The 24,281-nt window shown below is 39.6% G+C and overlaps 1 protein-coding gene across 1 annotated transcript in view; it reads right to left on the bottom strand.

The window, feature by feature from the left end:
* The window catches only part of PRKAA1 (protein kinase AMP-activated catalytic subunit alpha 1), a 35,497-nt gene that overhangs the window by 10,809 nt on the left and 407 nt on the right, over positions 1 to 24,281 (bottom strand). Inside the window, exons 2-5 of the mRNA XM_029940957.1 lie at positions 8,390 to 8,531; positions 6,690 to 6,783; positions 2,692 to 2,836; positions 1,550 to 1,637 (exon numbers count right to left, since the gene is read on the bottom strand). Coding sequence (XP_029796817.1) covers positions 1,550 to 1,637; positions 2,692 to 2,836; positions 6,690 to 6,749 — 293 coding nt within the window. The 5' untranslated portion in view covers positions 6,750 to 6,783; positions 8,390 to 8,531. The remainder of the gene's footprint in view (positions 1 to 1,549; positions 1,638 to 2,691; positions 2,837 to 6,689; positions 6,784 to 8,389; positions 8,532 to 24,281) is intronic.

Raw genomic sequence — 24,281 nt, 5'->3', positions numbered from 1 at the left:
AGAGAGAAACTCTAATCCCACTCTCCCCTAATCATCCAAGACTTCCTATACCCAAGCTGACTGGTCACAGAAGATGCTAAACTGTATCTGCAATACACTGTAGCCAACTGACTTAACTACCTCAGACCATCAGATCAAAGTCTAGCTTTGGGGAAAGGAGGTCTGTAAAATGACCAAATAAATTGTTGAACTAATCCATATATACTGCTTTTAATAGAAGTTCCCACTCATCTAGGTCTCACATACCTTTCCAAACTGGAAAATTAGACTTCAGAAATGGGCCATGCATATACACATATTTACATTTCTTTTTATTTAATTAACATTGCCCCCAGAATTATTTTTTGCAAAAGAATTTAGATGATACAAATGAAATAATTTTAAAACATTTTTTTTAACATTAAGCTGATCTAGACAATAATGATGAGGGGCGCCTGGGTGGCTCAGTGGGTTGAGCATCTGACTTCAGTTCAGGTCATGATCTCACAGTCCATGGATTTGAGCCTGGAGCATGCTAGAGAGACAGAGAGACAGAGAGAGAGGGAGAGAGAAAGGGAGAGAGAGAGGGAGAGAGAGAGGGAGGGGAGAGGGGGAAGGGGAGGGGGAGGGGGAGGGAGTGTGTGTGTCTCCCTCTCTCTCTCTCTGCTCCTCCCCCACTCACTCTGTCTCTCAAAATAAAATAAAGATATAAAAAAAATTTTTTAAATAATAATGATGAAGCTTAATAAACTTGAAATCAGATACTTCTCCCTTAATCATAGCCATGACATTACCGAAATATAATTTCTCTGACTAGCAGGCCAGGCAACAAAAATTATGAAAACAGAGAGAAAATACTATACTATTTCTGCATCCTGAATTAGGATGTGAAACATTCAAAGAAACATGGTGTGAGTGAAAAGTTATTAAAAGTTAATTATTAAAACTGGTAACAAACCTAACCATCTGTTTTCAATTTCAATAGTATAGTGAAAAAAATTACTCTTTGAAAATTAACTTTTCCTATCATCTAATCTATTCAAAAACATGGACTGTACAAAGATCCTCATGTTCTCAATGCCAGGGGTCAGTAAATTGAGAGGTTAGAATTATAATAATACAGTCTCTAGAAAACGAAGTCTGATGATTTACAAAATGCCTTCTTTCTGAAAAATTAAAGGTACATATTACACTTCTAACTCTTCCTCTAAGTAAACCATTTCTAAATAGTAGGTATTCTTGTATGATGCAAGTTTTTAATGTCTGACCTACCTTTAAAACTTGCTAGTTTTAAACCTTCCATTTCTTCTACAAGGGGGGAAAAAAGTGAAAAGTTTTCTCATCAAACTACTTTAATACAGTACTGACTTGCAAACCAATATTCTCTTCTATTAATGGAGTCCTTAATTCTTACTTCTGTTTTATCCTTAAAATATAACACGTTCTGGATAAGAAAAGAATAAGCCCTAAATGTCTTTCCTTTCACTAGAATTAGTAAGAGACTACAGACAGACAAATCTAGGAGAAGACCATTACAAATGTATTGGGATGGAAGGGTGTCAAATACTACCTTCCTGAAATTACTTCCGGTGCAGCATAATTCGGTGAGCCACAACTTGTCCTTAAAAATTCGCCATCTGACATCATGTTTGAAAGACCTGAAAATGCAAAAAAAATCAACTGTTCAAGATTTCCCAAGAAAATAAAAACAAAACTCCATTAAACAATAAATCTGGGTTTGCATTAAAGTGATAAATCATCATTATATTCTTTGCTTAAACAAATTCCTAGTCTTTACTGTTCCCAAATATCTTGCCATTATGCCCTAAAATCTGTCATCTATTTCAGCATTTAAAGTTAGTGCATTATTGGGGGGCAGCTGGGTGGCTCACTCAGTTAAGCATCTGACTCTGGATCTGGGCGCAGGTCATGATCTCACGGTGGTGTGATCAAGCACACTGGGCTCCCAGCTGAGCGTGGAGGCTGCTTAAGATTCTCCCTCTCTCTCTCTCTCTCTCTGCCTCTCCCCAACTCACATGCTTGCACTCTCTCTCTCCAAATAAATTAATAACTTCTTAAAAATAAGTGAATAAACATGATTTTGTTCATATAATTTACCTTCTGGCTTTCAGAGTTCGAATAACTCCATTCCAGTCTCTTTCCTCTCACTCCATACTTGATCAAAAGAACGTACTAGAGGGGCACCTGAGTGGCTCAATCAGTTAAGCATCTGACTCTGGAATTGGGCTCAGGTCATGATCTCACAGGCATGAGTTCAAGCCCCATGTCAGGCTCTGTACCGGCAAATCAAAGCCTGCTTGTAATTCATTCATTCATTCTCTCTCTCTCTCTCTCTCTCTCTCTCTCTCGCTCCCTCCTCCACTTATGCTTGCTCTCTCTCAAAATATATAAACTTTAAGGGAAAAAAAACATTGGAAATAAGGTTGCTAACTTCTCCTTCACAAATAATAGTCTGTATTCAAATGATGTCTCTAATGCTGCCAATTTATTTACATATTATCCTAAAACTAAATTTTAAAGACATAAAGAGAATTCATCATCTCTTCTCCTTTCTGTATGCTCATAGGCAAAATGATGAGGACACACTATTTTGGGATACTCAGTCCACTGCACAGAAGTAAAAGTTATCTGAAAAATGCTATTGATGTTCATAAAGGTAATGAATATGTGAAACTATAAAAATCTCCTTACCAAAATCAGCTATCTTTGCATTCATGTGTGCATCAAGCAGGACATTTTCAGGTTTCAAATCTCTGTGGACCACCATATGCCTGTGGCAGTAATCCACACCAGAAAGGATCTGCTGAAACAGGCGCCGACTTTCTTTTTCATCCAGCTAAGAAAAGTAGAGAGGCATTTTAAAATTCAGAAATTTTTCTATCATTCTCCAACCTATAAAACTGTCAAAATGCATGAAACCTTCCAAATGAATGTCATCCTAAGATACTTTTGAAATGGGGAGATGGATACAATCAGCACAAAGCTGAAACGCTAAGGGAGTCCTGGAACCCAAGTCAGGAACTCAACTTTCTGGGGCCACTCTTATGACTACATTGCAACAGCTTGCTTCCCTTATGTTTCATGAGCTATTTCAAATAGTTTCAACTTCTCCTTGAAACTACACGTTTGCTCCTATAAACTGGAAACATTTATTCCTTAATTCCTTTAACAAATATTTATTGAACATCTTTAATGTGCTATCCACTATTTTAGACACTCAAGATACAGCAATACATCAAACAAAGGCTCTAATCTAATGAAAATAGACAATAAAGAAATAAATAGACCATCAAGGAAGTGTTTTGAAGAAAAATAAAGCAGAATAACGGCACAGAATTATGTTGAGGTGGGTGATACTATTTCAGACTATATGAGGAAGTAACATTCAAGACTGCTAATAAATTAGCAAGCAATCACGTTATAGGTCCTGAAATAAAGGCTTTTTTGTTTTAACAAAAGAAAAACCTTATTCATTTGTTTTATAAAACATAAAAGCATGTGTCTTTTTTCTGAAGAAAATTATCTTACACAAGAATTAACATTTTAAAAAGTATTCTTTAAACACTTCTTGTTCCATGTAGCCATATTGTCTTATTTTATGACTTTTCCCAAAAGTGATAACCATTATTTGGATGAGCCTGTACCCATGAAGTCATATTTAATAAATAGCCTATTAATTCTCTATAATATGCAATTTTCTAACAGAAGTCACCAATTAGCATTCTAACACAGGATTTCTATACTTTAAATGGCATGGACAATCTGAGAGAAAAGATGAACTAGTAATTTCTTTTGAAAGCAAAATTAAAACTAATGAAGTACAACGAGATACCCTTCCTCTAAAGAAAATAACCTGTTGGCCAACTAACACATTTGTTTCTAGAAGAAATGTAGGTTCATTTTGTAATACAACTTCATATTAAATATACTAAATGAAAAAAAGAATGTGTCCTAAATGTGAAAGAAAACTTAACTGACTAAACAAATAAATAGGTAAACTAAACAGACTACAAAAATGAAAATTATACTATATTAACAATAAATACAGTACAAAAGATGAAAAGAGGGAAGTCTACAAAGGAAGGGTAGGAAAGGTCAAGCGTATTTCCAGTTAAACATGGCAGACTTTATTTTGTCTCCACACCTTGAAACATCACTAAAAGGACATGAGCGTATAAAGACAAAAAGTGCAAGAAAAGTGACAACAGTAATTAGGAGCAGTCACCAAGCTGCAGATTGGATGAACAGCAATAAAGACTCTGCCAAACAAAGAAAGCAGAAACTTTAAGCCTGCAGGGTGGAAACCAGTAATAAACTAGCCTGCTCACAGAACTCTGGAAAAGCTTAGAAATTTAGAAACCTGGGAAATTTGTAAAGGGAGAAATGAGAGGAGGACCGAAAGCAGGACAAATGGCTGAAGTAAGTTTTAAACTCACCCCTACTGGGGAGTAAGACCCAGGACATACTCCTGAGTAAGGCTGAGCCAGCCCTGTTCTCAAGCACACCAAGGCAGGGATGAGGCACGCGAAGCAAAACACGGGGATTAAGTGAAAGTCAACATACTGCCTACCGAGACCTGCATGCCTCTTCCCCATTCAGCTCTCAGGGAACTGACAGCTAAGCTAAAACTCTCAAGGGAATTAGAAGATTTCTTCCAGAGCAACCTTCTGATCTAAGGAAAAATATCTGAAATCACTGGTATTCGGTATACCTTAACGAAATGGACAGATCCCTACCTACTCAACCAATGGGAGGGCCCACCAATCATTAAGTTCCACCTACATGAGCTTGGCATTTGGCACCTCACTCAAATATAGGTGGACAACCAAGAATCACCGGGTATCTGAGGAAAGGCCTTTACAAAAGCCAAAGACCAATAACATGGGGGGTGGGGGAGGGCCAGGAAGCACAGAAGGAACAGTAACAACGCAGGGAACAGATGAAAACTTAAAAAAAATAATAAAATAAATAATAAGTAAATAAATAAAATAACAACTGTTGGCTCTTAACTACAGAGAACAAACCGATGGTTACCAGTGGTGGGAGGAGTGGGGGGTGGGGATAAGAGTACACTTATGATGAGCACGGATTAATGTACAGAATTGGTGAATCACGATATTGTATACCCGAAATGAATATAACACTGCACGTTAACTATATTGGAATTAAAATTAAAAACTTAAGAAAACCAACTAATTGTTATCCTCAGTCAGATAAGATTATTATACTTGTGGAGCAGAACTGACTGTTTAAAAAGGAAAATTACAGAGGCGCCTAAGTGGCTCAGTCAGTTAAGCGTCCAGCTCTTGACTTCAGCTCAAGGTCTCATGCATCAGGCTCCATGCTGGGCACGGAATATGCTTAGGATTCTCTCTCTCTCCCATATGCACACCTGCACGCTTGCTCTCTCTCTCTCTCTCAAAATAAATAAACTTAAAAAAAAGAAAAAAGAAAATTTCAGAAAATAAGATCTTTGAAAATATGACAAGCTGAAATTTAAAGTTTTCTTAATGCTTATTTGTTTTTGAGAGAGAGGGAGAGACACAGCGTGAGTGGAAGAGAGGCACAGAGAGAATCAAAAGCAGGCTCCAGGCTCAGCTATCAGCACAGAGTCCGATGCAGGGCTCAAACTCACCAGCTCCAAGATCCTGGCCTGAGCCAAAGTCAGACACTTAACTGACTGAACCACCCAGGTGCCCCAACAGCTGAAATTTTAATATACAACAGGTAAAAATTGAAGCAAATTCCCATAATGTAAAATGACCAAGAAATGACAAATGGAAAAGATACGAAAACAAGACACCAATTCAATTTATGTCTGTTCGCATTTTTCCAGGCATAACATAGCACGGGAGGAGGGGGTACAGTGAATAGAGAAGTGAAATACCTGAAAATTGAAATGAACCATGTTAAAAATGATAAAATCAAAATTAAGTTGGTTAATGAGCTTGATTTTGATGAAAGTAAACAGCTACGCTACATGGAACAAATGATGAATGATATAAAGAACCTAAGACTGGGAGGCGGAAAACGGCTTCCCACTGCTAGACCAGCTCTTCTAGAAAGAGGTCTCAGCATCCCACATACCCTAGATATGAGAGAAAATATGGGCAGGAGGGGCAGCGTTTCCTTTTTATGTCGTAACTTAAGATGCTGTTCAAAATATCTTCTAAAGGTCCTCCAACTCTAAATTCTCTAAGTCTAATTCCTACCTCCCTCATGGAGCCTGCTCTTACCACTCCAGGTCCATCAGATGTCTGAAACCAAAAAATGCAATTTAAATGTGGCTAGGGTTAACTAGCAAGGCCTAGATCTTCATTTACTATATTTTGTAAGGATCGAATATATACTTCAAGATATATTTTGTTAAGTATTTGTATACCCCAGAAGCATGAGTTGGAGGATCATGAGTTCTGGGGTCTCAATCCAATTCTGTCAGTAATAAATCACGTGTCCTTGAATAAATCTATAAATCGTGAGTCTCAGCTTCCACATCTGTGTAGGTAGGCTACAGAAATAATCTTTAAGGTCTCTTCTAACTATAAACAGTCTATGATTTTAGACAAATATATGACTAAGGGAATTGGTTATTAAGCAGACCTCTTAACAAAACTGCTCTCTGACATCTTGAAGCTAGTAAGGAATAGGGAAGTTACAAATATATACAGGATTAAATCAGAACTGCTTACCCTTCCATTTTTACAGATATAATCAAATAGCTCTCCTCCTGAGACATATTCCATCACCATGAAAATATCAGATGGTGTACTGATGACCTGGTACCTGGTGAGAGAAAACATTATCTACCAATATTAAAACATGCATATTCATTCATTCAGTAAATATTTACTAAGCGCCTATAATATAGCAGGCACTGTGCTGGAATCCAAGAAAACTGCAGGGAACAAAACAAATTCTCTGCCTTCATGAAGTTCATGTTCCAGGAGCCAGGAAACAGACACTAAATAAATAAGCAATATCTCAGGTGGTGGAACATGCTATGAAGAGAAATCAAACAATCTAAGGGGAATCTCTCACACAGGGCGTTTAAGGAAGGCCTGACTGTCCGACAGAGTAACATCTGAGCAGAACCTGATGGAAGGGAGCAAATCATGCCATGATCTAGGAGGAAGGTGAACCAACAAGTGCAAACGCCCCGAGGTACAAGCCTGCCTGGCATGTTTGAGAAATGGTAAGATGGCTAGAGCAGAGTGAGCTGGCAGAAAGAAATAGGATGTGGACTCAAAGGGGTAGCTGGAGACCAGAGGACAGACTACCTCACAAGCCACGATGAGGCTTTGGCTTCTACTCTAAGGGAGATGCAAAGCTATTACAGGTTTTAGGCAAAGTAGTTATGTGATCTGATCTACTAAAAGGGAAACATTAATTTATGGCAACAACCTGAAGAACTGACTGGATGGTAAAAGTGGAAGCAAAGGCTACTGTGGGAGTCCGTGACAGAGACGACAGTGGCTCACACTAGGTTGATGGCAATGAAGGAATTGAGAAACACTCGGATTCTAGATAGATTCTGAAGAAAAAAATAAAATGGATGACAGGAAGTTCAGGGTCGTTCCTAAGTCTCTGCCCTGAGGAACTGGATATTCATGGAGAGGGTGATAGCTGTGGGAAGAGGAGGCTTGGGGGCAGAAAACAGACAGATCAGCTTGGGCATCCCCACAGGGATGTGAAGGAGGCAGTACGTGATGGATCTGGAGTTGGGAAAGAGGTATCAAAGCAGGAGATGTGTATGGAGTGGCCATCAGCTAATGGATAGCACTTAAAACCACGGCACCTCAGCAAATGAGAAGAGAGGAGAGTGAAACAAATTTTGAGTCAGCTCATTCAATACAAAAGCTAAGCAGTCGTCACTTACAGCCCGCATGAAAAAACTGAGCAATAAGTAAGTTATGTGGAAAGCCTACAATGGCCCCGTAAAACGACCACAGTATCAGTGCCCTTCTGAAATGCTGGAGTCCTGAAATTTTACCATTCGTTATTTGTTTTCTCAGATATAAGCAGTACAAGGGAACAGCCTTTCTACTGGCTAAGTGACATGTGGAAATTTGGAGGTCAAGAGTTTCTACTACCAAATCATTGTTGGTTCTACAGTGACAGGGACACAGAAAGTTACCTATCAGAAGGACATGTCCAGAAGACAAGAAAGAATGAGAAAGGTAACAGCTAAGCAGCACAGGGCAAAACATGGACACAGGCTTAGGTGACCAGGAAAGGGTTAGATATAGATAAATACAGGAACAGGCAAAAACCTCTAAATATTGAGAGAAGATTCAAGAAATGTCAGTCATCTTTCTCACTTGTCAGATTAAGCAGGTTAACAAAATTATTTTAAAATGAAATGACTACATTTAATATAATCAGATCTTACAGTTTAATTATATGAGGATGCCTGAAAAGCTTGAGGTTCTGAATTTCTCTGCGGATCTTTCCTACCACATCGAGGCTTCGAATCTTCTGTCGATTGAGTATCTTCACAGCAACTTTATGCCCAGTCAATTCATGTTTGCCAACTGTAGGAGAAATAATTTTAACCAATTAGTGCCAGGCTTGATTAATAACATATTTAGATGTATTCTAAGAGCGGTCATCTTTGCATTCTCAGAAAATACTGAGCAAATTCAAGTTCCTTTCAATTCTGCCTGATTTGCCCCTAAATGCTGTTTACACGTTCAAGAGAGATTAAGTGGGAGAATACGTAAAAACTGGTAACCGTGGTTTCTTCCAGAAAGGAAAACTGGAAAGTTAACACAGAGAGAAAGAAGAGACTTCCTTTTTTTGCTACAGACTTTCTTACACTTTTAAATTCTTGTTTTTTAGGGGCACCTGGGTGACTCAGTCGGTTAAGCACCCAACTTCGACTCAGGACATGATCTTGTGTCCATGAGTTCAAGTTCCTCATTGGGCTCTGTGCTGTCAACTCAGAGCCTGGAGCCTGCTTCGGATTCTGTTATCTCCCTCTCTCTGTGCACCTCCCCCACTCATGCTCTGTCTCTCAAAATAAATAAACGTTAAAAAAAATTTTTTAATTAATAAATAAATTCTTATTTTTTAATTCTTAAGCTGTCATACATACAACTTGAACCTTAAAGAAAAACTGAACGTTTTGCTTTTGGCAAACAGTTGTATGAAGTTTAACATGTAGTAACTGGTAAAGCCACCATTAGAATCAAATACAGAACAGTTCCATCATCCCAAAAAATGCGTCATGCTACAGACACACTCCCCCATCCATAACCCCTGAACCTTTCAAATTTCAGTTCATGAACATGCAGTTTCTACTTTTAAGAATAAAAAATTGTTTTTAATTTGTTTTAAGTTTTTATCTATTTTTGAGAGAGAGAGAGAGGGAGAGAGAGAGCGCGCGAGCGAGAGAGCAGGGAAGGGGCAGAGGAAGAAGGAGACATAGAATTCGAAGCAGGTTCCAGGCTCAGAGCTCTCAGCACAGAGCCTGACACAGGGCTCGAACACATGAACCATGAGGTCATGACCTGAGCCAAAGTTGGACGCTTAACCAACTGAGCCACCCAGGTGCCCCAAGAATAAAAAAATTTAAGTGATTTTCTTTCATTTTTTAAATGTTACGCCCAGATAATCAATGGTATAATAGGATTTAGTCTCCAAAATTTTAGCTTTTATTTACCCTTTCCCTAGAACCTACTGGAGAATATATATCCTATCAGAAGCAGGAAGACAATTAAGAAAGATAATATCCAGTAGAGAAGGGATCAAATATAAGAGAAAAACTAAGAGAATCTCCAATATGGTAATGAAGCAAAGTCCTAGGTAACAGATGCGTAGAAAGCCTAGAGGCAACAAATCCAGACAGATATGCAACAGAGGATCCAAGATTGGGGGGCGGGGGGGGGGGGCAGGGATGGGCAGATAAATTATCTTTCAGGTTTGAAAGTTTGGAATGCTGTATATTGAGAGAGATTTTACAAAGGCACTTGAAGATACTGGAAATTTAGCCTCAGGTTCAAAGAAAACTAAGCAAATGGAAAAAACAAGGTAACTTAATAACTCCAGGAAAAATAAAAAGTTATGTAAGAAAATATAGTCACAAGGGCACCTGGGTGGCTCAGTCAGTTGAGCATTGGACTCTTGATATCATGATCTCAGGGGTCATAAGATCAAGCCTCACACTGGGCTCCACAATGAGCATGAAAACTGCTTGGGATTCTCTCTCCCCCTCTCTCTCTACCCCCACCCTCTCAAAGTAAGTAAACATTAAAAAATATATATAGTCACAGTATTACCTTTGCATATAGTTTTTACAGTCTCAATTATGAAATGCTAAATATAGGGTTTTTTAAATATAATTACATTAGCAGAATGAGGGCATAGAAGAAAAGGTATAAGAGAACTGAAATCCTATCTACTCTAACAGAAAGTCAACCAAAAAAAAAATCTGCCAACAACAATTAAGAAATAGCTTTTACTCATGCATAGATCAATTTAAAATATGGAGGCTTAAAAAAAACCTAGAGATAAATACAAGAAGCAACAGCTAGGAGTTGAGAGTGTGGGTAAGGAATTCTGTTTTATAAATATACCTCTTAGCACTATTTGACTTTTTGAAATATGCATGGATCCAATCGGTTTTTTTAAGTAAGTGGTTTAGGGTTTTAGCTTTTTAGGAAGAAAATATTCTTTCTAAATTAGAAAAATAGTTTGTAAGACCAATAGCTGAGAGCTTTCCCTGGTAATTTTGGTAATTACAGGCTGAAAAGCAAAGGTAATGATAAATTCCTTCTTCGTTATTTATGTATGTTATGTACTGAATTGTGTCCCACCCAAAATTTATATGTTGAAACTCTCCCTCTCCGAATGTGACAGTGTGTGGAAATAGGGCCTGTACAGAAGTGATTATTAAAATGAAACAAATCAGGTAGGTCCAAATCCCCCGACTGATGATATCTTTATAAGAGTAAATCTGGACACACAGAGAGACAACAGGGGTTCGCACGGAAAACCCTGGGAGGACACAGGCAGGAGGCAGCCATCTGCAAGCTAAGGAGAGAGGCCTCAGAAGTCACCGACCCTGCTGACACCTTGATCTCCAATGTTTAGCCTCCAGACTATAAGAAAATAAACTTCTATTGTTAAAGCCATTCTGTCTGAAGTATTTGGCTAAGGCAGCCCTTAGCAGATTATTACAATACTTTTTATCATTTCCAAGTTGAAAACTCAATATTGATCATTTAAACTTCTTGTGTTTCCAGGTGCCTCAGTGGCTCAGTTGGTTAAGCATCTGAATCTTGATTTCAGCCCAGGTCGTGATCTCAAGGACATGGGATCGAGCCCCACCTTGGGGTGCTGTACTGACAGCATGAAGCCTGCTTAGGATTCTATCTCTCCCTCCCTCTCTCTCTGCCTTTCCCCTGCTCATGCACGCACACCCGAGCAGGTGTTCTCTCTCTCAAAATAAATAAACTTTAAAAAAAAGATTTAAACTTCCTGTTTAAAATATTATTTTAAACGAAGAATTTTTCTCATTATTCCAATCTAAATAGGCTTTCCTGCTTGACCTGGGATTTGGGATGGAGCTGAGCCTGCCCACCCTTTAAAAACCCTCAAGGATTACAAACCACTGCAGTTTTTAAGGGCGGGGGGGGGGGGGGGGAACAACATGATAATTAAATTAGCTTTCTAAAAGACAAAAGACTCATTGCCTGCTCCTCACTTAATAGGTGCTCTTCATGATTTAACAATAAAAAGCATAAAATTTTAGAAATGAAGAAAACTTACAGATCATCAAGTTCAATGGTTTTCAGGATTCAACAGTTTCCCCTACCAGGCCAACCAAGATAGTGAGTCACAGACTCTTCTGCCCCCACGCTCCCTGCAGCTGAGAAGGGCAGGGGATAGGTAGTTCCTAATAACTTTGAATTGTTTTAAGCATTTGCTATTTTCCTTACATGTTTTAATTAATATATTAAATCCAAGGTAGGTTATACAGGTATTTCACAATTGCAGGAAAAAACTGTTAAGCCTCCAACAAAACTGTTTAGGTCAAAGTCTCAATCCTTCTCAAAAATGCAATTTATCACCTAAATTTTGTCCAGATTCTTTAACCTGCACAATACCTGTAGAATGTAAATTTTCCCAGCAAATGACTAAATTTATAACTGCAGCATAGTCAACCCTAACCCCAAAGCATGATCACAGAATCAAAAATGCCAGTTTTAAAACTACTACAATGTAAATGGAATCTCTAAATTTTCTTATAACCACCATTTGTGTAGCTCAACATTTGTATAATCTCAAAACCACCCATGGCTAAGACATTATAGAAGTTTCCTGAAAGGCAGTATGGACTAGGAATAGACTGGACATACTTCCATCAAAAACTAAGTAAAATATACATGAAATCAGTGACAAAGAAAAACCTATAGTCAGAGCTGAAATGGGACTGTGGAAATTGGAAGAACATTCTAATTTCAGACAAGGCTTTCTCCAATCTCCTGTACCAATCACATGTGATTAAGTGCATTCAACTTGACTGTTAAACCCAATTTAAGAAGTATCTTCTTTCTGAGACCCAGTTATTGATACCTGAAGCAGCCGTAATCTCATCTGGCCGAACGACCCCCAAAATCTCCAAGCAATGGCTTAGCAGAAACCCTCTCCCACTAACTGCAGAGCTGAAGCGGGACTGGGAAAGAGCTACCATACTAGATTCTGCCGGCAGACTGAGTTGGAAGGACTGTCGAAGCAGAATCCACTGGGACTGAACTCCCAACTCACCACAAATCCAGCCACTCTCCTCTCATAGGATAACCTCCTCAACTTAATCTCAGCCCAGATTAACTTTGAAACCACAGTCTTTTTTTTTTTTTTTTAAGGGAGCCTGCACAAGGTAGAGGGGGAGAGAGAGAATCTTAAGCAAGCTTCATGCTGAGCATGGAGCCTGACGCAGGGCTCGATGTCGTGTCAGGGATCCCAAGACTCTGGGATCGTGACCTGAGCCAAAATCAAGAGTAGGACACTCAACTGACTGAGCCACCCAGGCGCCCCGGAAACAGCAGGTCTTATCAATACCCCAGATGTGCATTCATCATTAAAGAAGGAACTGCACTTAGGAGACTCAACGTATTCTTTCAAATTCATTCGAGTACTGAGCACCTGCTACATGCCGGTTAACACTGCCACAACGAACAGAACAAACCAAAAGCGACCTGGGTCCCTAGGACCTTCCTGGCCTCTCAAGATGACCAAAGTAACTGTAAGGTGAGAAAAACCAAAAAGCTTTTTAAAGTACAAAAGAATAAAGCAAAAAGAACAGATATTAATTAAAACATGAACCCAAGAATACACGAATGTTGCAGAAAAAATTACTATCACGAGGTGATGAGATAGAAGCTATGGAGCACCGGCTGGCTCAGTCAGGAGAGCATGCAACTCTTGATTTCAGGGTAGGAAGCTCAAATACACACTGGGTGTAGAAATTACTCAAAAATAAAATCTTTTAAGGATTGCTTGGGTGGCTCAGTCAGTTAAGCATCTGACTCACATCTCAGCTCAGGTCTTAGGGTCTTGATCTCAGGGTTATGAGTTCAAGCCCTGCACAGGGCTCTGCACTGGGCATGAAGCCCATTTAAAAAATGAAAATAAAGGGGCTCCTGGGTGGCTCAGTCGGTTAAGTGTCTGACTTCAGCTCAGGTCATGATCTCACAGTTTGTGGGTTGTAGCCTCTTATCAGGCTCTATGCTGACAGCTCAGAGCCTGAAGCCTGCTTCAGATTCTGTCTCCCTCTCTCTCTATTCCTCCTCCATTCACATTCTGTCTCTCTCTCTCTCTCTCTCTCAAAAAAAATAAAGATTAAAAATTTTTAATAAAAAAATTAAAATAAAATGAAACCTTTTAAATAAAAAAAGGAAATAAAGAGCAGAGCAAGATGAATTTTACAACAGATCAATTAAAATCATTTAGAAAGCAGTAAGCTGCAGAAATATGACAGAAAACTTTATTGTAAACATACCAAAAATTAGGAAGAAATTAAAATTAGCAAGCAAAGGACGGATGGTGACAAAGAACAGAGACTCAAGTAAAATTCAACTCATGAGTAACAGGGAATAGAAAATATCACTCCAGCGATGAACAACAGAAGTCCTCCTCCATATAAGAAGGTAAATAAACAGAACGAACTAAAGACTCTGTTGTAATACCGGAGCGTTTCACCAAATTAGAGATTTCTTAGAAGAAATAGAGGCATACTGTCTTGATTTTTTAAACAAATCACAAAAGTATGCCTGTATAAATACTATTCAAATGAAAATTAAACAGTAATAGGGAGGAAAAAAGTGTCAGAACTGCCACTGTAAAGAGATCAAATTCAATCTTTCTCACTGTCTCTCTCTCACACACACACACACACATACACACACACACAGCTAAATAAATAAGCAGGGTACATGATCAGTTTGTTTTTTAAAGGGAATATTAGTGCACTAATTCCTTTTTCATGGCTGGCAAACCAATAGAAACATTTTAGGGGAAGAAAAAGAGTTGATATACTAGAACAGCATTGAGTGATATATTTTTTTTAAGTCTGTAGTTCCTCAGAATTTAACTTACAATTAAGTAGATTTTAAAATGTACATGATTTTTATTATAGTGTTTTATTTACGAATAGACTAAATGACCAATTTTAGGAAACGGTTTAATACATTGTTATTCCAACATAATAGTCTCTTTCCCATAGGACACTACAAAAAATGTTCTTATAATCATGAAAAGAGCAAACAAAAACATATGCATTCCACATGTTCTAACTATACCAAAAATATTTCTATGAAAATGATAATGTACTAAAATGAAAATACTCTACAGTGATTTTTCTTCATACTTTGCTTACTGTTTTATATTCTTTACAATTCAAAAATCCCAAAGGGATGGGAAAAAAACACAACAGGTATTGGATTCACGTTTTTCAGGAATGGGGTTGAATGGCCCATTCTCCTTTCACATGAGAAAGTAATCTGTGCACAAAGCACAGACTTTGTAGTCACACAGACCCAGGTTCTGCCCCAGGATGAAGGTATTTACTGAATGTTTGACCTGGGCAAGTTAAACTACTTCAACCTTCTATTCGGTTGTCTGTTAAAATGAGAATACCACACACACATGGCTGACTATAAGGAATACATGAAGTAAGTAAAGCACTTTCCGTAGTACCCGGCACAGTTAATGCTTGTTAAGTAAATGGTGGCTATTACTATTTAGGGCTATTTGTTTTCCATTGCTCCCAGACCTGCCCCCTGTCCCTACCTAATCAGCTCTAAATTTTCTGGTTTAATCCCCATATGGCCAATTATCTCAGCTCTTTGATGTGTCCCCCTTATCCACTTAGACTCAGTAGCATCCCTTTAAGCACACAGTAAGCACTAAATAATTAATAGCTATCATTTCTAGCCATCTAACTCCCATCTTCATAAGCTTCAATTCCACCAACCTGCTCCATCCTCCCCCTTCTGTCAACCACCAATCCTGAGATTTCTAACTTCCAAAGTTCGACCTTTTTCTGACTTTGGTTAATTTTCAACATATTACTGCCAGACATATACAACTTAGCACCAAGTTCTTAACAGTGATTTCACCTACTACCTAAAAACTACAGGAACACTTAGTCATAGAAGAGCACATAGTAATTTGAGCTTAAATCACATTTTTTAAACAAATACTATTTTTTAAATATAAATCTAATTGATTTGTAACACTAACATAATTAAGATATACAACTTAGCAGTTAATAGACATGACACACCACTTTGTGTCCAAACCTACTGACTGATATTAGCAACACTTTAGTGTAGTTTAGTAACAGACACAGGAAAATGACATAACTGACCCAAAGGCATATAGCTGGTTCATCAAAACATGAACCCAGATCTATCTCAAAAACTTGTGCTTTTCCCAAAATAGTAACTGGAATGTGATAACTTTTTAATTTTTTTATAAAGGTTTTTTTTTTTAATGTGCATTTTTGAGAGAGACAGACAGTAAGTAGGGGAGGGGCAGAGAGAGAGGGAGACACAGAATCTGAAGCAGGCTCCAGGCAATGAGCTGTCAGCACAGAGCCCAACTCGAGACTCGAACTCACAAACCACGAGATCATGACCTGAGCCGAAATGGGCCGCTTAACCAACTGCGCCACCCAGGCGCCCCTAAAAAGATAATCCTAAAAGGACATTCATTACAGGGACGCCTAGGTGGCTCAGTTGGTTAAGCGTCCAACTTTGGCTCAGGTCATGATCTCACAGTCTGTGGGTTTGAGCCCCACGTCGGGCTCTATGCTGACAGCTCAGAGCCTGGAGCCTGTCTTCAGTTTCTGTGCCTCTCTCTCTCTCTCTCTGACCCTCCCCTCCTTGGGCTGTCTCTGTCTCTCAAAAATAAATAAAACACATTAAAAAAAAAGATTTTAAAAGGGCATTACATAGTATAATAATAGACATCCTTATAAAACGTAAGTCTACGAAATTGAACATATCAGAGGAATCCTTAATTTATAGTCTTACAGTTCTGAAAAGAGTAGACTGGATTCTCGCATACCAGTAAGAATTATTCTAAACATTCATTCATTCATTCAAGAAATAGCTGAGTACCTGCACCTACTGTGTGTCTGGCACTGTTACTGTGACCTTCTTCCTATCTGAGAAAATTATCTCAGTCTACTAAAAACCTGCCTCATCAATTTCAATGTTTTAGGACAAAATACCAAGAGCATATTTTATTCATTTTAGCAAACCAACTGAAAGTTTCTCAAAAATTGAGGCACCTGAGTGGCTCAGTGGGTTAAGCGTCTGACTCTTGATTTTGGCTCTGGTAATGACCTCACATTTCGTGACAAGAAGCCCTGCACGGGGCTCTGTGCTGAGAGCATGCAGCCTGCTCGGGATTCTCTTTCTACCCCTGCCCTGCCCACAAGAGCACGTGTGTGCTCGCGCTCACTCGCACTCTCTCTCTCTTTCAAAATAAATACTTTTTTAAAAGTTTAAGGTTTCTAAAAATTAAAGTATGATAAGAGAGAAAGCAAGAGCATAAAAACAAAAGCAAAAAATGGCAAGGGTAGTGCCCCGACACCCCAGAATGTGATCTTCCGACACCCCAGAATGTGATCTCATATGGAAATAGGGTATTTGCAAAACAATTAGGTAAGGATCTCAAAATGAAATCATCCTAGATTTAGAGTGGGTTCTATGTCTAATGACATGGCCACAGGAGGCCATGGGAAGTCAAAGGCAGAGACTAGAGTTTTGCTACCACAAGCCAAGGAACACCAGGAACCACCAAAAACTGGAAGGGGCAAGGAAAAGATTCTCACCAAGAGCCATCAGAGGGAATGTAACACTACAGACCCCTTAATTTCGGACTTCAGGCCTCCAGAACTGTGAGAGAATAAATCTCTGTTGCTCTAAACCACCCAGTTTGTGGTACTTTGTTACTGCAGCCCTAGAAAACTCATAGTTTTTTTCTGAAATATGATATTCACCATTAAAAATCAAAAAGTTAACAAAGTAATCTTTTCTGAAAAACAGGTTTTCTAATCTGTACTACACAGGCCCAAGAATTCTTGAATGGGATACACTGTACAAAATGGGAACCAAGCAAATGTTCACCTTGTAAGAGCATCATCTACCCCCTGGGCCTGCACACAGTGACCCCCGTGGGAAGGAGCAGGCCAGGACTTCTGGCTCCTAGGCTACTTGTTCCAGCTCTGTGGTTTTCTGCTTTTCAAAGTGGTGTCCTCCCCTTCACAGCCTATCAGGAGTCAACTCTTACAGCCCCCTCTCCAATGTTCTAATTTGGGAATTTGAATTTTCTATAGGCTAGAAAAATCATAATATTAACATTATTACAATGAATCTTATAAAGTATGCTCTACCATATACTAGGAGAGAAGACACGTCTGGGAGAGGCTGTATGTCCTCCCTTTTAGGAACACACTATGACAGTAACACGATAATGGCCCTGAACACCTAGAAGAGACATCAGTTAAACGTTTTTAACCTGTCTTACTTGGATACAGTCTTTCCCCCTCTGAGGTCTTCAAATAATGTCCCAACACTGATGACTCAAATATTTTCTCTTTCAGAGTAGGCAATAGCCCTTCTGAATATTTTCTTCCTCTTTCTTCCCAGCAAAAGCTTAGTAATATAAATCTATGATATGATAATCTGTTCTTTTCCTTAATTATGGCAACAGAAATATTTGGCTTGAACCAAATTACCCACACACTTCAATATCAGAATTTCAGTAGCATAAAACTTTTGAAAATACAGCATATAATAACTTAGGGGGAAAAACACATTATCACATTCGAGCTTCTCAACAAACCTATAATACAGGCAATTATGAGGCTCTGAGCAATTATGTAATTCGATGAAGTAAAGCTATTAAATGATAACGTTGGGATACGTCTTCTGATTCCAAGTCTTACGACCTATCTATTCTACCAGACCATCAATAAGCAGCAGAACTGGGGGAAAGGCCTGGCACAATATCAAACCCTGAACTGTTTTCTCAAAACTAAGCAAAAGATTCTCCATTGACTAAAGTCAGTTGCAGCCAAATGAACTGCTGTGCCACAGTCAATCAATCATTAACAAGTGGACCGGTCAACAATATGCATTAAGAGAACCACCCCCCCCCCACCTCCCCGACCCCCTCTTCCTTCCTTAGCTCAAAACTTTCACTGTTTTACAGTAGTGCAAAGATACCGTTTTTGGACAAAAAGGAAGACAGGTATATTTCAGCCATGGAAGGCTTGCAGGTCACTCCACAGCACAGGTTCCCAGAATTCACGTCTCTCTCACAACAGATTAGTCAACTATTAGCTAACAACCTGTTATTGCTTTCTAAAGGGAACTTTGTCTAACTATAGAACATTGTGACAAATGTTCTTCTCATCAGATATGTAATCCTGAAGTGAAACAAGATCATATTTTGAAAGAGAACATTTTAAATAGGAAAGACATGCCACAAAGAAACACCTACTTAAGACATCCTAATCACCTATTTCATCCCCACTCTAAAATTTTAAGGGTAAAAAAAAAAAAATCTCACATCTCAAAGTGGAAGGGAAATAACTTAATCCTGGAGAGGAGTGAGTTTTAAATGGTGGGAATTCAGAAAAGGTGGGTTTTCTCAACAGAACATTTCCAGCATCCCAAAAGGCAAACCGAATGTCCTCCCTGTGCCAGCCAGCACCAGGTGAAGAAATAAAACACTGCAGATGGCAGGGGAAGCCCTGGACACCTCCTCTTAGATCCCTTTCCCCCTCCCTCCTTCCCAGAGGTGACCACTACCTAGAATGCTTGTCTGCCCCACCTGCAGGAACCCATAAACAATATTTTAGCAATGTTTTCCCCATGTTTATTTCCACAAATTTAATTGTATATATTCTTTTGAATACATATACCTGCACTGGACAATTAAACAGTTCAAAAGGATATATAGTGAAAGGTCCCTCTGCTACCTAGTGCCCTTCCTCTACACAATGAACATAACTGTTTCATATGTATCCTTAAAGGAACACTGCACATACGCAAGTAATTACACTTAAATACCTTTTTGCTCCTGTTTTTTATACACAAGTGGTAGGTATACTATATACATTTGTTCTACAGCCCCGTATTTTTCCTCTTAAAAATACACCTTAGGAATTGTTCCCTAAATTATATAAAGTCTTCCGTGGGCTGTTTTTTTGTTTTTTTTTTTTATGTTTGCAAGGTATATCAGGGCAGAGCTAACCATAATTTAACTAGTAACCTACTAGAAAAGTTACTTCCAACCTTTTGTATCTATAAACAATACAGTAATAAATAACACATTTCACACACATGAGTATATCTATAAGATAAACTCCTAGGAGTTGAATTGCTGGGTTAACTTTAATAAACAGTTATCAATTTATTCTCACTAGCAATGTTTGAGTGTTTTTGCATGAGTTTAAAATTTAGATAGGGGGCGCCTGGGTGGTTCAGTCAGTTGAGCATCCGACCTCAGCTCAGATCATGATCTCACAGTTCGTGGGTTTGAGTCCCGCATCAGGCTCTGTGCTGACAGCTAAGAGCCAGAAACTGCTTCAGATTCTGTGTCTCCCTCTCTCTCTGCCCCTCCCCTGCTCATGCTCTGTCTCTCTCTCAAATATAAATAAACTCAAAAAAATTTTTTTTAAATTTATATAAAGAGCATGTTTGTACATGTTCTAATTCTTTGTTTTTTGTGGCCTAACCTTATAAACTTGAGATCTACCCCTACTGATATTATATATATAGACACGTACATATATATGTTTATATAACATATAGATTTTTTTCCTTAAATAATTTTTTTCTGTAAGCTCTATACCAATGTGAAGCCTTAAATTCATGACCCCAAGACTAAAAGTTGCAGCAGGCACCCCTTCCTTAAAAAAATGTTTAAATAACTTCTACTGTGATTCATTCACAAAGGGAACAGTGACCTATTTACTTAAAATTGCAATTTTATGTAGAAAAATACTCACCAACTTAATTAATAGATCATATGTATAAACAACTCATTTTCTAGAAACCACCTACACCACTAAAGGGACCATCTTCTCTTCTCTTGGAAATCCTAACAAAAACTGCCATTTTAATTTGCTGCAATAACATGACTCTGTTCATCTGTGCTTTCATTTTTTTAAATGTTTTTTAACATTTATTTATTTTTGAGAGACTCATGAGACACAGATCGTGAGCAGGGGAAGGGCAGAGAGAGAGGGAGACACAGAATCGGAAGCAGGCTCCAGGCTCTGAGCTGTCAGCACAGAGCCTGATGCAGGGCTCGAACCCAGGAACTGTGAGATCATGACCTGCGCTGAAACCAGACACTGACGGAGCCACCCAGGCACCCCTCATCCGTGCTTTTATAAGTGTTGTACCTGGGGAAAAGTGAGTGGACCCTGTGAGGGAGTGGAGACTAACACCTTGAAAACCAGGAAAAATAAAAATAAAAAAAGATAACTTGGAAATAAAAAAGATAATTCAAGCATAATCCCAAACCAACCCTAGGTGTCTGTTTACACCTTCCCCTCAAAATGTTGCCATTAAGTTACCAAAAGACTTTTTTAGCCTATAATAAGAAACAAATTTCCTCTAAGCATGTAATATCATACTGGGAATTTTTCTGCATATCAGTATCAAAGCTTCTAATTAGATTCCTTTTCTATGTTAAATTTACCAATGTGAAAAACTAATTTTAAGAGCTGTATCTACTCTGAATTATCTCCACTGAAATATATGACTAATTGTATCATTCATAAAAATTCTTGTCAAGTTATGGCTAGTGTAAGTTACCAACATCGCCACTGTCATAGGTGATTTCTGAGCATCTATGCCCCCCTTTTCTTTCTCCTAACAATTAATACCCATTTCTGTGTAAAGTATTTATCCTGTTTCCCCACACTAAGTCCGTCAGAAGATGCCCCCACCACACACACACACACACACACACACGCGCACACACATCTAACAGTGGGCCATACTCCTCCAAGAGTAATGCTATCTTCCTTGCTAGTACCTACATAGGCACACAAGCCTAAGCCAATTGGCACCTGGCATCCCTTGACCCCAGCGACTGTACGAGCCAATGAGACTCAGGAGAGGTATGCTGAAGTTTCCTTGCTTGGAGAGAGAACCACAGAAAGCGATGTCCTTGGCAAGGCTGACTTGGATTTTCTATTACTGTACTTGGAGCAAAAAGCATTCCAACTGTTTAACAACTTAAAAATGCAGTGGCTGAGGGCGCCTAGATGGCTCAGTCAGTTAAGCATCTGACTTCATGCTCAGGTCATGATCTTACGATTAGTGAGTTCTGAGTCCCAATTCAGGTGACCTTGAGCCCTGCTTCAGGTGAGCTCCTGCCCCACTTTCGGTGAGCCCTGCTTCCCTCTCTCTCTCACTCTTCCTCCCTCCCTCCCTCCCTCTCTCTCTGCTCCTCTCACTTGTGCCCTCTCTGTCTTAAAAAAAAAAAAAAAAGTACTAGTTGAGGATTTTGGCCACTATCAACAAATACAGTTATGAACAAATTTAACCTTATCTATGAAACATGTGATTCTTTGACTAATGCTGGCCTTTCTACAATAGACCAACATTAGTCAAATTGGAGAGGCTGACTCTGGCAGTAGTTAGTACTTCAAGAGAGGCACATGTGGAAGACTGAAGGCTAAGGAACAGCACTCACTGGACAGATTCATGTCACAGCCACATCACAGATCAAATCCAGAAAATGAAAAATTTCCTGTTTTCCTTTCTGCCATGCCAAAAGCCATCTCGCAAAGAAGAAAAGGAGATCTGACTCTGCACAGTCCTGTATTAGAATGATGAGCATCCTAATGCAAGCAGAGCCCTGGGAGGAGTGAGGGATTCCAGACTGTCATCACTATTTGGGGGAATGAACATCTCACAAATACTTGTAAACTAAAAGTCGTTTGTGATTGCTAACAAGTAAAGAAACAACATAGCCATAAACAAGTAACTTCAAGGGCATAGACGTCTTACTGACCTAATATAGATCCACCCTGATGGCTGTTATTACCCTATTCTGGCATTTACTTCTTAGCTTCTTACATTGTTGGCCTTGCTGATTTTCATAAGAAGACTTAGGCAGTTGCTTCCCTGTGGGCTATACACCGATTTTCCAGTTCTATGACTCAGAAAGAGCAAGAGAAGAAAGGGTTCTCCTCTTCCATCCCTAGATAAAATCAGAAAATGTTTATTTAGCTCCGGTAAAGCAAGGCTCAGTTAGTTAATTCACTGTACAGACTTTCACAGCTTTTCTATTTTTTTTCTTTCAAGTCAAATATTTACCAAGAGCTTAGTGCTGCAAGTCCTAATTACTTATCCAAAGCCAATGCATTAATTATATTTATCAGTTCCATGCTTTTTTCCTCTACATCCCTAATAACAAAGCCAAATATTTAAAAAAAACAAACAAAAACTTATGCCTCACAAAGTTTGCAATTAAACTTTTTGTGCCAGGGGCACCCCGGTGGCTCAGCCAGTTTAAAGGACTCACTCTTGATTCCAACTCAGGTCATGATGTCAGGTTTGTAGTTTCCAACCTGGGGCTCTGCACAGACAGCATGGCTTGGGATTGTCCCTGTCTGTCTCTGTCTCTCTCTCCTCTCCCCCTCTTTCTCTCTCTCCCTCTTTCTCTCTCTCCCTCAAAATAAATAAACAAACTTTAAAAAAAAAAAAAACTTTTTGTGCCAGAATTGGTGGGCTGAAGATCAAGTTCGTTATTACCAGAATACTGTGTTGAAACACAAGGATAAGAAATTCCACTTTCCTTTAAAAAGTTCAAATGCTGCGCACTAAATTGTTAAAACATAAATATCTTGGGCAAATAAGCGGAAACGAACTACATAATGAGCTAATAAACACTATCTGCAGGCAACATCTGCACTACCTACCAGGAGACTGTAGAACTGATAAATCAGAAACACTGAAGGCACAGAGTCTGCATTCAGAACATAAACCATGCATCGCAAATACAGGACCAGTTACACTCATTAACTGCTCCGAAAAAAAATAGTCATTCTTCCAGACGAGATGGCCCTCTTTTTTAAATTCTGTAAGCTAAGCCCAAAGCAAGCTTCGTTTGGGGCGGGTAGGGGGAGAAGAGGAACGACACATTTCACACTTGAGAATCGGCCGGGGCAGGTAGGTCGAGAACCTCCAGAGGACGGAAATACGGACAATACAGAGGACTACCAGGGAAACGATGAGCTGGTCCTGAGCCCAGGGTGCACAGCCCCAGCGAACCCGAGGCCCCGTCCCCGGGGCTCGCGCCAGGACCCCGGCGCCTCCACCCAGCATTAGACTGCCCCGCCTGGGAAAGTTCGCACCTCCGCATCCCCGCTCCGCGCACGGGCGAGCCCCCGGGCCGCGGCGCCGTCGCCATGGCGACCAGTCCCCACCCCACCCCCACCCGGCCAGGGAGGGTCGCGCCGCAGTCCAGCGGTGGCCGCGGGCTCCGCTCCCGCTGGAGCCCGGACGGGGGCTGCCGAGCCCGGGAGAGGAGGAACGCCGGGGCGAGGGAGGATGAAGAGGTGCGAAAGGCGGAAGTCGCCGGAATCGCGGGCTCGGGCCCGCCCTTGCCGCGGGGGTCCTCACCCTTCACTTTGCCGAAGGTGCCGACCCCCAGCGTGTCCCCCAGGATGTAGTGGCCGATTTTCACCCGCCCGTCATGTTTCTGCTTCTCGGCTGTCGCCATCTTTCTCCAGGAACTGA

Source organism: Suricata suricatta, chromosome 6, assembly GCF_006229205.1.
Source record: "Suricata suricatta isolate VVHF042 chromosome 6, meerkat_22Aug2017_6uvM2_HiC, whole genome shotgun sequence".
NCBI classification, from domain to species: domain Eukaryota; kingdom Metazoa; phylum Chordata; class Mammalia; order Carnivora; family Herpestidae; genus Suricata; species Suricata suricatta.
This window is presented reverse-complemented; position numbering and strand designations above follow the sequence as displayed.